At 42.1% G+C, this 17,957-nt stretch overlaps 1 protein-coding gene across 1 annotated transcript in view; it reads right to left on the reverse strand.

Moving 5' to 3' along the window:
* Window positions 1–5,808: 5,808 nt before the first annotated feature.
* Window positions 5,809–17,957, reverse strand: part of Tnfsf13b (TNF superfamily member 13b) — a 30,604-nt gene continuing 18,455 nt past the window's right edge. Inside the window, exons 3-5 of the mRNA XM_045144858.1 lie at window positions 12,632–12,744; window positions 12,394–12,544; window positions 5,809–7,187 (exon numbers count right to left, since the gene is read on the reverse strand). Of these exons, the coding sequence (XP_045000793.1) occupies window positions 7,075–7,187; window positions 12,394–12,544; window positions 12,632–12,744 (377 nt within the window). The 3' untranslated portion in view covers window positions 5,809–7,074. The remainder of the gene's footprint in view (window positions 7,188–12,393; window positions 12,545–12,631; window positions 12,745–17,957) is intronic.

Here is a 17,957-nt window from a genome sequence, read left to right on the forward strand (position 1 = left end):
AACGATCCTTGCCTCATGTTCTCAAGGTCAGGTGCAGAGCATCTCCCACTGGAATGCCTTCCCCACAAGACAAAGTGAGATCTTTGACACCGGGAACCTGGTCCAGGCTATATGACCCCTGTTCCCACACATTCCTGCCAACAAGCTCTCTCCCACTGGGTTGGACATATATTTCTCTAAAACTGTCACTAAAACATACCTGGTCACTCTGTTTTTGGAGTATTTGGATCCCAACACCACAAAAGCAATTAATACAGGAATCTCCTGTTTTTGTATATGCATATGGTTTTAGAACCTCTCCAATTCTATCATTTGGTAGTTTCCACATTTTTCACTATTGAAAATATTATCTCTAATATTTTTGCAGTCAGCTTCATATTGCTGAGACAAACATCACACCCGACACAGCTTACAAATCCCAAGGGAACATCATCCGTGGTGGAAGAAGCTGGCTCACTTCCATCGATGCGTATCAGACAGCCACCAACGCACAGCCGACACCACAAAACCGCCAGGGTTCAGACTGCTCTCCACACACTTTAGGGCTGGACTCCCAGATCTTCTCCAGTAGGGCTCGACCCACTGGAGAGCCAGATTCAAGCCTGAGTCTATGGGTCCACACATTCAAATCACTGCAGATGTGTGCCAGGTCTGGAGAAGCTTCCACATGTGTGCCCAGCCCTGGATGTGCTATGGCAGTTAGTTCTGAAGACGCAACCCTCCAGTCACCACAGCCCCTTATAACATGCTCAGGATGCCACAAAATGCCAGGGATTGCAGGAGAGGTGTAATAGAGTGGGCTCCCCCTAACCTTGGGGCACAAAATCAAAACATTTACTAGATAGCTGATGTGTTTTTAATCTGTGCATCCAGCAGCGCCTTCCACCATAACTTCCACATATATCCTACATCTCACTGTGCTTGTCTGAACATTTTTCTCATTCTCACTGTCTCCTACTGACCACATATGGTCAGACATGTCCTCAGTAGAACCACAGGCAAATGACAAATTTTGAATTTTCTCAGTAAAACTCATCATGTCTTAAGTGTAAGAACTCCCTGACTTTCACTGTTCATACACAAACAGGCATGTGCTTGGGGAGGAGTGTCTGAGGGCATAGCTGTAGCTGGGATGTGGTAGGGTGCAGGTGGAAACCACATCTAAGTACCCTGCCCAAGGTGCGGGCTTCACTTTGCCACACGGAGCAGACGAACTTCTGTAGAACTTGATGACAGCCTTCTGCGCCTGGCCCAGGGAATTCCTCACTTGATGGGATGCGGCTTGAGAAATGCCTCGTTTACTTTTACTGAGACATTTGGACTTTGATCTGGAAGCTTTCTCAATTTGAAGCTCATACTATGGTAAAATAAACAACTTGTCTTAATTTACAAGAGTCAAGTTGCATGCATTATGCAATCACATTATTGGAAATGCAAATTTAATGTGGTTGTGTTTAATTTCCCGCCCGCCCTGCCATGCCCTTCACATGGACTGGAGCAAATTGTCATCTGGAACGATTCACTCTGTGCCTGGGAAGCTGGCAGAAGGACGGGCAGAGAGTTTCTCATCTGGAAGAAGGCCCTGGCTAAGGAGCAATGGGGTGGCTACAGACACCGCAGTCCCGTCTACCGTCCACTTCTCTGTCCCCGGCCACACCCAGAGAGCTGTCCTGTTCATCCCCTGGCGTTTGTTTGGACATAGTCTCATCCAGCTCCATCCACCTTCTCTTTCTACTGTTTCTGCTTTCTTCCCATACTACCAGATGCCCAAAGCCTAGCTTTCTTCCTCTTCAACCAGGTTGACTGTCAAGCCACCTCCCCCTGAAGCCCTCACCACTTCTGGCTCTTTAGAAGGGAGGTGCATGGCTGCTCTTTCGTACTTGCCCTGGGGAGATGGGAGCTTACTTCGGGGACAAATGGGAAGGTGAGAGTGGCTTCTTAAATTGGAATTCCAGGAGACTGCTTTGTCCTGCCTTTCAATCCCTTCCCCTCCTCTCTTCTCTTTTCTCTCTTTTCCCAACTTTTCTCTACTTCCTGCCCTGTCCCTCTGCTACTCAAGGTGACTTACACGACAAAAAAAAGAAAAGCAAAAAAATATATATATATATTAGACACTTTTCTCACTGCTGTGATCAAATACCTAATAGAAGCAATTTAAGAGAGGAATGATCTGTTTTGGCTCATGGCTTGAGAGGGGATCAGGCCGTCCATGATGGGGCAGGAAGGGTTGGGGGAGCTCACAGCAGCTGCAGCGTGAGCCTGGCATGACTCCAATCTTAGCAGACTAGAAATCAGGGAGGAAGTTAAGGCTGGAGCTGTGACCACGAGTCCCGCTGGCCCACTTCCCCAGCCAGGCCCCACCTCCGAGGTTTCACAGCGCATCTGAACAGAGCCTCCAACTGGCGATCAAGTGTTCAGAGGCATGAGCCTTGCCCTTGAGGGACACCGTACTTCCAAACCATAAATCAAATACTCTCAAGATTCCTGTGAAATGAACTTCCAAAACTGCCACTTTAAAAAAAAAATTTTTTTTTATTTGAGAGAGACAGACAAACAGAGAGAGAATGGGCACGCCAGGGCCTCCAGACACTGCAAACGAACTTCAGATGCATGTGCCACCTTGTGCATCTGGCTTACATGGGTCCTGGGGAATCAAACCTAGGTTGTTTGACTTTGCAGGAAGACGCCTTAACTGATAAGCCATCTCCCCAGCCCCCCAAAATGTCTTATTAACATACTAACAGACACTGTGCCTTTTCTGTCTTTGGAATTCCAGTTGGAATTCTTGTGTCTGGATGTTGATATGCCATGTTCTGAGAAAGTACAGCATGGAGGTGATTTTCATGTTCTTTAAGTTTTCCAAATGACTCCAGAATTTAGTCTCTCTCCTCAAGGCTATGTTTTCACACTACGGAATATTTGCACAACCTAGATCTACAGCATCTACTTCCTGCTCATCTGGGGAAGTCTCACCAGGGATTTCTTCAGCAGGCAGGTCAGCTGACTGCTCCTCAAAGCACCTTTCTCTTGGGAAGAGAAGGGGGACTTAAAACAGGAAAGTGCTCTGAGGTCCTGGGTCCCCTTTTTAACCATGATTCATATACGAAAATAAATCAAATTTAGGAAAGTTTGTGACATCACTTTGTAAAGGTGATGGCGTCTAAGGGAAATGTGGAGACTTCATTGTATGGCTTACTGGGGTCCCTAGCACAACACTGGTGACTGGGAGGGTAAAAGACAGATGTGACAAAAAGGAGATGGCTTGCCTGGCTGTGTCTGGTGGGTGATATTTAAGTCAGGGAAATATCTTCAACAGCTTTTTTAAGGGGCTCTGCCAGTTGTCTCTGACTGTACAGAAAGGCCCTCCTACACCACACCGAGAACTCTTGGAAAAGATCCGCCAAAGGCCACTGCGTTGAGGACAGTCCCAGCCTGGGGTAGTGTAGCTGGTGGAACCCTTAGAAGATGAGGCTTAGTGGGAAGACATTAGGCCACTGAGGATATGCCTCAGAGAGGGTTTTAGGTCCTTGGCCCCTTCTTTCTTTCTCTCTCTCTCTTTTACCCACTCTTTATCTCTATTTCTGTCTCTGTCTGCTTCCTGAACAGCATGAGAGATGCAGCATCCCCTGCCACATATTCCCACTGCGATGCCTGCCTCCTACAACCCCCAAAAGCAATGCAACCATCTAGCCGCCGTGGGTGAAAAGTTCTGAGTCCACGAGTCAGATGAACTTTCCCCCCTCTACGCTGTTCTTCTCTTGTACTTGGCTATAGAAATGGAAAGTTGACTGGCACACATGCGATCTGTACAAAGTCGGGCCAACACAGGCCAACGGCAAACAGTGACAGCCGTGAATGACAGAGAAGAGGGGGGCAGACAGTGGGGTGCTGGCAGTGCTCATACCAAGACCGGCTGAGGGGTCATAGGACTCCATCCACTCTGTAAACATGCATCCGAGGGCTGGAGAGATGGCGCAGCGGTTAAGCGCTTGCCTATGAAGCCTAAGGACCCCGGTTCGAGGCTCGGTTCCCCAGGTCCCACATTAGCCAGATGCACAAGGGGGCGCACGTGTCTGGAGTTTGTTTGCAGAGGCTGGAAGCCCTGGTGCGCCCGTTCTCTCTCTCTCCCTCTATCTGTCTTTCTCTCTGTGCCTGTCGCTCTCAAATAAATAAATAAATAAATAATAAAAAATTAAAAAAACTAAAAAAAAACATACATTCGAGCTAGCTGGCCTCACAAAATGTTCATGCCTGCACCTGTCAATATCCATTCCATCCATCATCACGTGCAAGGAGAGGTTTCTGCATACCCACTCACAGAGCATCCCTCCAAGGGCCACATGGAGCTCACTTCAGCACAACAGCACTTCAGAAGCTTGAATAATTACTAAAATCACAGCTCTTCATTTAGGATTTAGTTCAGAAGATTCCTTCAGTGCTTTGTTTCAGGAAAACCCCAACAAGACTCTTATTTTTCCTAAAATAAATTGCCATAAGGTAGAAAAACAACTATCACTTCATGGGTCCCTCATGCGATTGCTGTATTCCTTGATCTTAATTCTACTTGCTGATGTTTTTTATTTGTTTCTTTCTTTTTTTTAAAGTTCTTATATAACCAGTCAAAATTTCTCTTAATTTCACATGTGAGGAAAACATGATTTATTTTTAAATATTGGTTTAACCAAAATAGGCATAAATAATAGGCTGCTATTTACTTCTTACAGTGAAGTACATTTGGTTGTTTAAAAAGAATACGAAGGCCAACTAATGATCCCTTTAAGAACAAAGCAACATGGAGGAAAACTTAGCCTAAAGTCTTCAGAGAGCACTGGGTGTGTATTTCCTTTGCCTTTCTTTGGTTGTCAATATACATTAACAAAAGTCCTGGTGCATGTTGTAGGTCACAAACCAAACAGAGTCTTTCAATCCACCATAACTTTCTGTTGAAGTTTATGCTTAAGAAACAGTGGATGCACATGAATATACACAGGCAGATAGGCACACATGTGTGTGTGAAGTGCCCTGCACAGACATGGAAGATGTCTGGGCCTTCACACCATATACTGTAAACTTTATCACAGCCCATGATGTTGCTCGCATTATCTTGTAAAGTTACAACTGTGTAGGGAAAAACAGAAAGATGGGTGCAGCCCAAACAGACCATGCAGCGGAAGGCATGGTACTTTTATTTGGCAATTGAACTTAGCAGCAGCCACAGGAAAGTTACTAGCCACTCCCTCATGGCAAAGCCCTTCCCTCCTCAGACAACTTCTTCTTTTGATTATCCTGTTGTAAAACAAATAGGTTGCCAAGTATTTCATTTGAACCAGAAAGCAAAAGATACAGGAACCAGAAATTTAAACAAAATTTGAGACACAAAATTTAAATTGTTCTTGTTGTTGTTATAAAGAGAACATCTTTAAAGGATTATAAGATCCATGGGGAAATAGATGTAGGCTGGTCGGTTCTTCCATGTACTATTTAAACTAATGAAGCCAAGTGTCCAGTGAGGTTCACTGTTAACTCTTGGCATTAGGGAAGAACACAGATGTCAGGGCAACATCATCATGACTGAGCTCTCTAAATCCAAATCGAGATGGCGTCCTCTGAGACATCACTGTCCAAGAGAAGCAAGCATGCACATTTCCTTTTGGATGGTAAGAACTTTGGTTAAATAGAAACTTATTTATTTATTTGAGAGAAGGGGGTTAGGGGGAGATAGAGATAGAGATAGATAGAGAGAGAGGGAGAGAGAGAGAGAGAGGAAGAGACAGAGAATGGGCATGCCAGGGCCTTCTGCAACTGCAAATGAACTCCAGACACATGTGCCACCTTGTGCAGCTGGCTTATGTGGGTGCTGGGGAATTGAACCTGGGTTCTTTGAAAGCAGGCAAGTGCCTTAGCTGCTAAACCATCCCTCTAGCCCATATCTCAACTTTGTTAAAGCAAGACACATGAATTTTTTTTTTTTTTCAAAAGATGGGATACCTGCAGCTACAATAGCAGCAGTTTGAAACAGAACTGGAAATAAAGGGACGTGATATCCCATTACCATAAACGTACTCACCAGGACTTTCTTTTATGTAAGTGCAATGGTAGCTACACTTCAGATGAGACTGGGTGTATTCAAGGCGGCATGGCCATAGACTGTAGCTACATTCCAGTCGGTGCTCTATGTGCATGGATTGGAATTATCTAATATTAAGAGCTTCTGAAGTAACTGATATTCGCTATAACAAGTGTATGTGAGGGAATTCTTTCCCTCCCATGAAAAATATCTTGGTAATAGATAACACTCCAGATAAAATTGCCAGTGTTAACTATACCAAGAAGACTTACACATGTTGTGCATGGGTCCGGTTTTAGTCTAATTATTTAATACTTAGTTTTAAATATACTTAGATTCTAAGTTTATTTTTAACTGATAAAACTGAACTTCTATTTCCCTGTACCTAACTCCACATTCCTAGACTTCTTTTTTTTAACTTTCTATAATATTAGCTGAAAAAAGAAAGATCTATTCAATGTAAAAATATGAAATAAATTCTGAATTTCCCACAAATGTTTTAAATGTTCGAATAATGAGGGTTCATGTGTCAAAGACCAATGTTGGTTGTGGTTGTTTGCTTGTTGTTTTTTACTGTTTTCCCCCCTTTTTTACAGTGCTTGAGATGGAACCCAAGACCTCACTCATGCTAGGCACGTGCTTTGCCACTGAGCTACACCTTAGCCTTGTGGAGATGTGAAGCGCCATGGATCTAGACCACAAAGACCACTTTTGAAGCCCTCATTCGCGCACTCCGAGTAGGGTGTCTCCTCCCAGGGGAGAAGCTAAGAGGGCAGTGGCCTGACTTTTCATTCCGCCTCTCTGAATTTGGGTTCTCTTTTGCAGAAGCCATTGTGGTTGTCTGTTAAATTTCCTGTTTTGAACCAGCTTTGGCAAAAACCAAAACAAATAGCTCACAGGAAAGGCTGCAGTGTCTGCTCCTTTTCCTTTTTGGTATTTCCAGTTATGCATCTTCTTCTCAGAGGTACGAGAAGAGGAAGGGAGGAACAAATCCTCCAGTAAGTGGGTCAGAGCAGTTTCAGTGCCCCGAAGAAGGTGGCGTCTCCATTCCGGGAAATTTGTGCATTCTCTCTGGGAATTGCAAGTTGCAGTTCATCTCCCTCTTCCAGCCTGGCAATGCCTAGGAGAGTGATTGACAAGAACTTTAATTGGATGCTTAATAAACAAACCATTTAAACAAAACTATCAGGAATGATCAGCACAGGCATTCACATCCCACCATGGACTTTTAAACTTGTCACAATTCCATTAGCCTTAAAACAAAACAGAATAAAAGAAAATGAGGAAATCAGCATGAGGAAGCATAGTGATTTCAATGGATAGAAAGCTCAATGTATATAAAAGGGGATTCAATGACAAATGTCAGAATCAAGTTAAAGTGATTTATACCTTGTTCAATGATAGAATACTCTGTAGTCAGATGTGAGTGTTGCTTAATTTTGTTAATAAGGGAAATGTTATAAATATTAAATAAAAATACAAAGTCATATACATACAGGTATGCATTGTGTATGTGTGTATATAGGTTAGGTATATTATATATATATATATATATATATATATATATATATATATATATGTATATATATACATATATATATACATATATATATATATATATATATATATATGGCAATAAATATATTTGCCAGTAACCTCAGAACTCAGGAGACTGAGGCATGTGGATTGTATGAATTCAAAGCTAGCTTGAATTACATAGTGATTTTTCCAAATTTATTTTTAATTAATTAATTAATTTATTTATTTGAGAGTGACAGACACAGAGAGAAAGACAGATAGAGGGAGAGAGAGAGAATGGGCGTGCCAGGGCTTCCAGCCTCTGCAAACAAACTCCAGACGCATGCGCTCCCTTGTGCATCTGGCTAACGTGGGACCTGGGGAACCGAGCCTCGAACCAGGGTCCTTAGGCTTCACAGGCAAGCATTTAAACACTAAGCCATCTCTCCAGCCCGAATTACATAGTGATTTTGAATTCAGCCTGGACTATGTAGTGAGATCTCTCCAAAAAATCTCTGTCCACTAACAAACACACTGGTGAATGGTTTTCCACTGAGTCTAGATTATAGATTTTGATATAATTTGGGTTCTTTTACAACCTCCTACTATGTTTCCTTAAATTACAGTGTTTATATGGATAATAAAACTCATTAATGATGAGAGCCATGGAGTGCATAAGGATACTTTAGGGCACTGTCCTCCCAAAATGAATAGACTGTTGCATTAATAATACAATGGTGGTTACCAATGTCCCCACAAGACCTGCAAGGTTCTGAGCCTAGAAGCATTTTCACCTGGAGGATGGAGGGGGAGACAAAAACAGCAAGGCAACAAAATAGAGGAAGGAGTAGCTTGGAATGGAAGGGTCCTCAGGGAGAGGAGGTTTAAAAACGGATGAGGGGATGGGAACATGATCAAATTACTTGCTGATCAAATCGGTGTGTAGCCACCCTCTCCCATAGCAGGTGTGTGGATGTCAGCCCCAGGGAACCTATAATCTAAATAAATAAATAAATTTTAGATTTAATTTATAGATTTTGGTATCATTTGAATTTCTTTTACAACTTTCTGCCTTTTAGGTTTCCTAAAATGACAAGGTTTATCTGTGTAATAAAAGTCATTAATGTTAAGAGCCACAGAGTATATAGGCTTTGGGACACTTTCCTTCTCATCTAACATCTATTGAAAAAAACTATAAATTAAAAATTATTAAATTTTTCAATTAAAAATTTTAAAGGCAGACCCTGTTATATGGTTTGAACAATTATTGAACTATTCTAAAATGTAAAATTAGTACTCACATATTAAAGTGAAAAAAGCTATTATGGTATAAGCTCTGTAACAATTAGTGTTTATGCATACCTCACTTAAAATAAAATGTCCTGTGAACTAGAAATGCAAAATATAATTCAAGGACCACATTCAGTGGATTAGATAATAATTGGTCACATTTCAGAAGAAAATGATAGAAAAGAAAAAGACCTTCCTCAAGAGAAGAAACAAAGAAACAAACAAATTTACTAGCAGGGGAGTTGTCAAGTTGTCACAATGTAAATTGAAGGTACAGTGTTTTGTTATTACTGGGCATTCACTTACACAACACGCCCATGTTCATGTCTACTTGGTCCTCAATTGAACACCCCAGTTACTTGGGCCACAGATGGTCAGTCTCTATTTAGTGAACACCTACTATGTGTCAGTCACCCCCCAGGCAGGCACAGACCAGGGATCAAGGGGGACGTGTTTTTTTTTTTTTTTTGTTGTTGTTGTTGTTTCCAAGATCTTGTTAGTTTCAGGGCCAACACAAATGACAGAAGGTACCTGTGGGGACATTACATGCAGTAGTGCAAACTTTCTAAAGCTGGCAAATATTAAGAGGGTAAATCACCTCTATTAGTTAAAAGAAAGGTTAGATTAAAAAGATCAGACCACAGGTAGGCACTAAAAGGACTGTGGTTGCCATAGACAGTGAGACGGAAATAATTATTTGACATAGCCACAGATCATAGAGCTTAAAGTAACATTAACCCTAAACATGAAAGGTGTGAACCTTCTGACGTGTCTATTTAAAATTACCACATCAAGTTTCTATTTCAATTTTTCCACACTATAGCAGTCACTGTCACCTTTTCTACAATAAGCATATTCCATTTATTAATGAAATGTTGAGTCAGCTTTGGATGTAAATTGGTCCTTGGTATTATATTGGCTAACATTTCAGTTCTCATTTTATTATAGAATTATATCATACATTGAGGCACTATCATGTAGTTTTTCATGGATATAAAACAAATTCACCTTAAAACAGATTAAAGCACAAGCATGAAACATGTTAGAGAGAATAGTTTTCATATATAACCCTACATTATTAATACTGAGAAATGTCCTTAAAACCAGGGTAGTTCTTCTTACAAAGCAAGGTTCCTATAGAAACTGATGGAATTCACTCATAAGAAGGAAATGTGAAAGGAGCAAATGATTAGAAAAACATGTTAAAGACTGGGTTGTGGCACTCTACAGTGAATACAAACAGTAACAGTCTGGAGAGGCACCACTGTGGATAAGTATTTTGCAACATCAAAATGCTGGCCTGCAGTGTGCACACAGATGGGTTTCTTTATGAAAACTAGGGACTTCTGATTTGACAGACTTCCTCATCTCTCACTGAAGCTATTTGGACCTACCAATCCGCAGTGATATCACCTCTGTGATGGTGATCTATTTTCCTCCATTTCTGAATGATTTGCTGCGTGTTTGTAAATGCCTTTAAAATACTCGAGAATTATTTCACAATCCTGAGCTCTACACTGTTCACTGTGTGAACCTGTAGTCATTCCCTGGGTTTCTGAATAAAGTTTTCAAAATCACCTGACAGAAAACACACAGGCAAGGTGAATATAGTTTTCTAAAACCAGCGTGGGCTAATTGAAATCAAGTGAAGAAATGTTGGCAATTACGGCCTGAACAGCCCTCAGAACTGACATGGCCTGTCCTCCCCTGGGCTTCAAAGATGGGGCTTGTGCATGCAGACGTCCCAAAGTCACCTTCAGGAGTCATTGTTCAGAAGCACCTGTCTGATCACAAAACCAAGCCATTGCACAGTCTGTCCTACACTACACTCAAGCCCAGCTGGGGTCATTTCCCCCATAACATAAAGAGCTGCCAAGGCTCATTTTGTGGGCTACACTTCGGCATGAGTCAAGGTCTGTAGCCTCATGGATGCCAGAGCTGGGAGGAAACACTGTTCCCCCTCAAGTGGGGTTAAGTGGGTGAGCCGGAAGAGAGCCCGACAGACCAGGTGATCAGTCATTGTTAGGAGTCGCTATCATTGCTGCTGTTATACAGAATGGGAGAGAATAGAACTCAGGATTGTCCCCAGCATAGAATTCTCTTGTTACACCCTCAGTGATGACCCCATTGCTCTCAATGAAACAGAGTAGATAGCTGATCGTTTAAGATATTTTGAAAGCATAGTGTACAAGGCTGCAAAGTGCTTGCTGTGAAAACAAATATGAAAACTTGAAGCACAGCTTCATAGTCTACATTTAAAATCATCTGGGTACTCCTCTTAGCTAGCCCTCATAGTGCTTGGTAGCCCTATTGGGGCTGCTGAGGGGCCACAGTCACCAACAGCATGAATAAGCAGGGTACCTACAGACTATGAAGTCAACCAGCTGGACAGGAAGTACATACTTGTGCAAAAGTGGCATGTAGCCTCTACAGGTAGTCAACTGTTCTCTGATTAGACACGAGGCCCCCTCAGTGGAAGGGAACACATACCTGGTAGTGGAAACCAAGTCAGAATCCCATGGCCAGTAGAGAGTAGGCTGGCAGAAACACACACACACACACACACACACACACACACACACACACACACACACACACAAACTCTAAACAACCTTAACCCGAATTGCTCTCACGTTTGGTTGGAGCATCTGTTTTATTTTACAGACAGCTGAGAAAACAGAAGAAAACTTACACCCATTGATAAGACAAGAAGATAGCAGGCTTGCCCACCATGAGACTTTCTACCTCTACCACACCTGCCAGAGCCCAGGAGAAACTGCAGAGGAAGTGACATCATGAATGCAGCTCTTACTGCTAGCCTGACAACCAGCCTCAGGTTGATGGTGACAGACATTTAGAATAATCAAAACCTATGAGAGCAGAAATCCAGAGACCGAAAATAACTCAACGCTAAATCCGACTGCAAATAGGCTTTCCATGGCTCAGGGATATTGCAGAAGTGGAGGGTGAAGATTGCAAGAGCCACAGAGTGGGCAGGAATATCCTGAGACATGGTCCTTAGTACTCTATAGGGACTGACTGAGGACTTCATGATCCCACACTGAGCAGCATAACCCCACTGAGGAGGACCCCCAGGGTAATGAGAGTTGAGAGCAAGGGGGTAATAGTACAACCTGCTATAATATACATAAAATACTTTTTAAAGCTGGGGACTGTGTTGTGTGTCTATAATCTAAAAACGGGGGAAGCGGAGTCTCTCCAGCCAGACAATCGAGTCCCCTTGGGAGTTGGCAGACAAGTGAGAGGTGCTGTCTCAAAAAAGGTGGACTGGGCCTGAGGAGTGTCACCCATAGTTGTCCTTTACCCTGCACATGTTGGTACACACACAAACACACACACACACACACACACACACACACACACACAGCAAGAGAGAAGGAGAGGGAGAGAGAGAGAACAGTATACAGAAGAATGCCACTTTGTTTTTACACTGTACAATTCAGATTTTCCAGCATAATCTAAAATCCCACAATAAGTAGGTAAAGACTGTTATTTACCAGCTGAATAACAGGAGTTATTGGGGAGTGTTTCGGGCATATTTTGAATACATCGGAACAAGGTCACCAGGCTCAGCTCATCCCCAAAGACATGCACTTTCTTCCTCTGTATCAGGTGTCCCATGGCGAAGGTATTATCAGTGTACAAGACCTAGGAGACCAATGGAAGCACATCACCAGAACTGTCTAGAAAGTGGGAAAATTGGACCACAAAAGCAGAGTTAGGATTTGAACCTACCTGGCCATAAATAAAGAAGTAACCAGGTTCTCTCACCACTATTTTATTCTCTTTTTCTTCCAGTGCCCTTCCTCTTTTAAAGCTGAGAAGCCACGGAACAAATGTGTAAGATCCTATAGTGATGAGAAATATTCACAACAGAATTACTAAATTAAATATGAAACTCGTGATCTCATATATATTTTTTTAAGAAAAGGGAAAATTAGAGAAATAACCATCCTCCATTGGAATATGTGCCTCTGTTGGAAGATAGATTAACCTGGGCAACTGTCAGCCTAGGAGATCTCACTGCATAGGAATGTCTGGGTTTTCTTTTATTGGTCTGTACTTTAAGTTCCTTATAAAGCTTGACTTGGATGGGAGAACTTGAAGCAATGGGTAGATAGCATTTCTTTGCATAGCCTAGCAGCAACAAGGTTTTTTTTTTTTTTTTTTTTTGCTTCCTTGAGAGAAGGAGTAGTTAGATAAAGAGTTTAGCAGAAATTTCAGGAGGAAATGAGCATCTTCACCCGACCCCCCCCCCCGACCCCCCACACACAGCAAGAGAACAGATCTTGGGAGAAGGCACAGGTGATGGAGACAGCGCTCATACTGGCAGGTACTCAGGAGCTGAGCGCCAACGTCAGTAATATTCAGATTGAAGCAGTTTCTGCTCAGCACCCTGACTGTTTTCCGTTCTCATCTGGGGAGTAACAGGAATAGCACCTTCAAAGCTGGAAGAAGGGATGAGAGAAAAAGAGAAGCCACAAGTACAAGGCAGAATCAAGCCTGGGTGCTCTTTGATATCACACCCAGGACGAGAGTATAAACACTCCCCTACCGGGAATCCACGGCCGAGCCTCCCTGCAGTTCTCAGAGCTGCAGTATGTAAATGTTGGCAGGAGGGTGAAGCTCAAGGGTAGAGGCTGGGAAATCCAGAATTAGAAATAAAAGTGAGTGAGTGGAAGATCATGGAAGTGGCAACACGAGATAGGCTAAGGAGACGAGGCAGTGTGCCAGCACGATGCCAAAGGGCTCCTGTCCGAGTGCTCATGGAGGTCCATTCATAACGGCACTCTGGCCATAGCAGAGAGGACATCACCATTAATCGTACTTTTCGGAACCCGCAGAGACTGTCTGCCCTCTGTGGTGTCTTGAGTGCAAAATGTCCTCCACAGGCTCAGGTGTCTGTGATTAAGCCTTCTACTTCGTCCCAGCTGGCGAAGGCCTGCTGGAGGTGTTTCTGGGGGCAGACCTGGGTGCTGATCAGCGCAGCCCGCTGGCTGGTCCTGAGCTGGCTCGCTCTGGCCTTTTCTCTGCGCTGCGGATGTGACATGAAACGAGCCAGCTCCCTCCGCCCCCGTGAAGCGCCAAGTGTGAAGTCAACCCTTTCCTCCCATAAACTGCTCCTTGTCAGGTGCTTGTCCCAGCAAGGAGAAGCCAACTGCTGCACCTGAACATCATGCAGAGAATAACTTTCCTGGAAATGAATTTAAAGAAACTACTTCTCAGTCCAGGGCTCCATATGATATTCACATTCTAAGAACTACTGCTGGAGTATATACCCACTTTACAGAGTGTCACCATAGCAACCCAGTCACAACTGAACATTTCACAATTAAGACTTATTTTATATTTTACTTGACAGGGTAAATTAAATGCATTTATCATGCATATGCTATCTGAAAATATATATGCCTATATATTGGAATGGGGTGGATCCATGGTCATTGTGACCTGAGCTCTCTTGCTGATGTCAGGGAGTGCTGGAAACACTGGTATGACTGCATTATGACATGTCTGGAACCTTCTTTCAGATGGAAGCAGTGTCTGTCCCAAGTTGGTACCAATCACAAGCGCTTTGAAAAATCTGTAAGCCTAAACTGAATCATGGGGTAGAAGCTGCCAAGTAACTGACTTATCACAAGTCCTGAGAAGTAGAAAGCTAAGAGGGAGACACTGTGAATATGTACCTGAGAGAGGGTGCCAAACACACCTAATGGAACCGGGGAGCAACAAGCACGCCCGGCCCAGACCCATGTGCCGAAGGAACCAGGAGACGCTAGGTTTGAGTCTGCTATTTTGAGGCTTGGGCCAGGTAAGGTACAGGGGCTAGGGCAAAAGGGCAGGGTGGAGGGGAACTCTAGGATAAAACAATATGCAAAAACCAGACAAGTATTTTTATTTCCAGTATTTAATAACAATCCCCATGGTGACTAAGACTAAAGAGAAGGAAGTATTATCAGACTCACAGCGAAGGTCACAGAACAAATACATCTGTATGTACACAATATGAAGGATATAAAATTTTCCCAAAATTTATTTGTATATATATATATGTGTGTGTGTGTGTGTGTGTGTGTGTGTGTGTTGCTTGGAAAAGTAATGGAACAAATTAATAATTACTATGATAAAAACAAACATCAGGAAATGCTGCAGATGGTGGTGGTATGAAGCCCAGAATCACCAATACTAGTTTACACATTCCAGTTTTCAACAAAAGATCAGAAGGCAAGCAAAGAAATGGAAAACTATGGACCAATCACAGGAGGGGATGAAAACAGAGGCTGTTTCTGAGAAAGGCCAGACATGGAGCTTTCCAAATGAAATGTCTAAATCTTTAAGCAACTTTATACAACTAAAGGAAATCACAGATAAGGGACATTAGAAAACCAGCTTCAAAGCCAGGTGTGATGGCACACGCCTTTAACCACAGCACTTGGGAGGCAGAGGTTGGGAGATTGCCATGAGTTCAAGGCCATCACCCTGAGACCACATAGTAAATTCCAGGTCAGCCTGGGTTAGAGAGAGACCCTACCTTGGAAAACCAAAAAAAAAAAAAAAAAAAAAACCCAAACAAACAAAAAAGCCATATCACTGGGCTGGAATTGGCTCCTTGGTGGAAAACGTGTTTGCCGTGAAAGGGTGAGGACCTGAGTTTGAATCTCCAACACCAGCATAAATGTCATGTGAGCATGGAGGCCAACCTGAGCGTGACCCATGCAAGAGGGAGGAGGAGACAGAGGGTCCCTGAGACAAGCTGGCTAGCTGGCTACACTTGTAAGACAGTGAGCCCTGGGTTCAATGGGCTGAAGTGGGAGGCCCTGCCTCAATAAGTAATATGTCTCTCTCTCTCTCTCTCTCTCTCTCTCTCTCTCTCTCTGTGTGTGTGTGTGTATGTGTGTATCTCCCCAGAAAACCAATATAATGATATATAAACAAATATTCACTCTCAATAAAAAGGTAAAATGCACTGAAAAGAACCAAATGAAAATTTTGGAACTAAACAGAAGAATAGCTGAAATAAAAAATATTCAAGAGTTTGAAACACATACTAGAAGCAAAACAGGATCAGCATGATGAGAGGGAAATTGAAATGGACCGAGTCTGAGAAATATAAAGGTAAGATAATGATGGCTGATTAGGGATTAAGTGAAGGGTACAGGGTGCAAACTTAAATATAACTCAGCTACTTCTTATATACCAGTAGTTGACAATAGTATTTGAAATTATCAAAGAAATAAAACATGAAACCATTCATGCTATCATTCCCCATATGAAACAGTTAAGTATAATTTTCCAGGCTCCGGGCACTCTACAAAGCTCATATGGATAAAGGTAGTCAGAGGCTTGCCAGATAATCTGTGTCTTGATTTCTGCAGCCCTCAGAGCCAAGAGAAATAAATTCCTGCTGTTTGAGCCACCTGGTACCTGGTACTTTGTTACAGCAACCTGAAGCGACTAAACCAGAATCCCAATAAATAAAATACCTAGGATGGAATTTACTCAAGATAAAACACAAACTAGAAGATTTAATGAAATTAAATAGTTTCACATATAACACCTAATTAAATAACAACTCAAAAAGCTATTAACAAATATACAAGACTGACATGAAGATAATTCCAATACACACTGAAAGAAATTAAACACTGAACAAATAGAAAAAGAAATCATGTCCCCTGACTGGTTTGGAATGGAACCCCAAGTAGCATGAGATTATATTCTGTGACTCAATTTATAAACAAAATTTAATCCAACAAAACTAACCAAGGGCTTTTAAAATTTTTAATCAAATAAACTGATTTCATTATTCCTGTGGAGGGAAAACCAAAACAATAAACAATAAAGCCTTAAAAATAAGGGAAAAATTGAAGTGGGAAGTGGACTTATCAGATATAACATAAAGTCTGAATAACAAAAATGGCAGTTAAGGGGACCCTTGACTAGCAGATGAATTAATATCATAGGAAAGTCATAAAAGCCTTTCTAAAAACACACATATCACCTCAGATGTAAGTATTTAGTATATTAGTATTAAGTATCAAGCAATATTGGAATGAAATATCAAAAAATTGGTCTTAGGTTGGAGATATGGCTCAGAGGTTAAGGCATTTGCCTGCAAAGCCTAAGGACCCAAGTTCAATTCCCCAGCAGCCAGATGTACAAGGTGGCACATGCGTGTAGTTTGTTTGCAGTGGCTAGAAGCCCTCAAGTGTTCATTGTCTCTGTATCTTCCTTTTTCTCTGTCAGAAAGAATGAAAGAAAGAGGAAAAGAAAGGAAGAAAGAAAAAAAGAACGAAAGAAAGAAACAAACAAACAAAGATTTTTTTTTTTAAGTTGGTCTAGCTGGATATGGAGGCAAATGCCTTTAATCCAAGCACTTGAGAAGCAGAAATAGTAGGAAGGCTGTGAGTTTGAGGTCACTTTGAGACTACATAGTGAATCCCAGGTCAGCCTGAGCTACAGTGAAACCCTACCTTGAAAAACAAAATAAAACAAAAAGTTTGTCTAATTGGTAGCCCTATAGGTAAAGTGTTTGGTTTGCACATTTATACCAGGATTAGTAGAAAATCAACAAAATATTTAATTTTTTTGTTGTTTTTTATTTGTTTATTTGAGAGCGACAGACAGAGAGAGAAAGAGGCAGATAGACAGATAAAGAATGGGCACACCAGGGCCTTTAGCCACTGCAAAGGATTTCCAGATGCGTGTGCCCCTTGTGCATCTGGCTAACGTGGGTCCTGGGGAATCGAGCCTCAAACTGGGGTCCTTAGGCATGACAGGCAATCGCTTAACCACCAAGCCACCTCTCCAGCCCAGTAAAATACTTAAATGCAAATACTAAGACAAAAGTTTGAGGAATAACTTGAGACTCTTCCTTAATTTCTCTAAAGATAAGAGGCAAAGTCTAGAATCCTTTAAAAAATTGTGGTAAATTTGACCCAAAAAGTCCTCATGCTATACAAATTTAAAGACCAAATTATACCATGGTGGGGAATGCTTGCTTGCATTTCTTAAATCAAAGATTTTATCATATGAACAAATAAAGGCATAACAGAAATCA

Source organism: Jaculus jaculus, chromosome 3, assembly GCF_020740685.1.
Source record: "Jaculus jaculus isolate mJacJac1 chromosome 3, mJacJac1.mat.Y.cur, whole genome shotgun sequence".
Classification (NCBI taxonomy): domain Eukaryota; kingdom Metazoa; phylum Chordata; class Mammalia; order Rodentia; family Dipodidae; genus Jaculus; species Jaculus jaculus.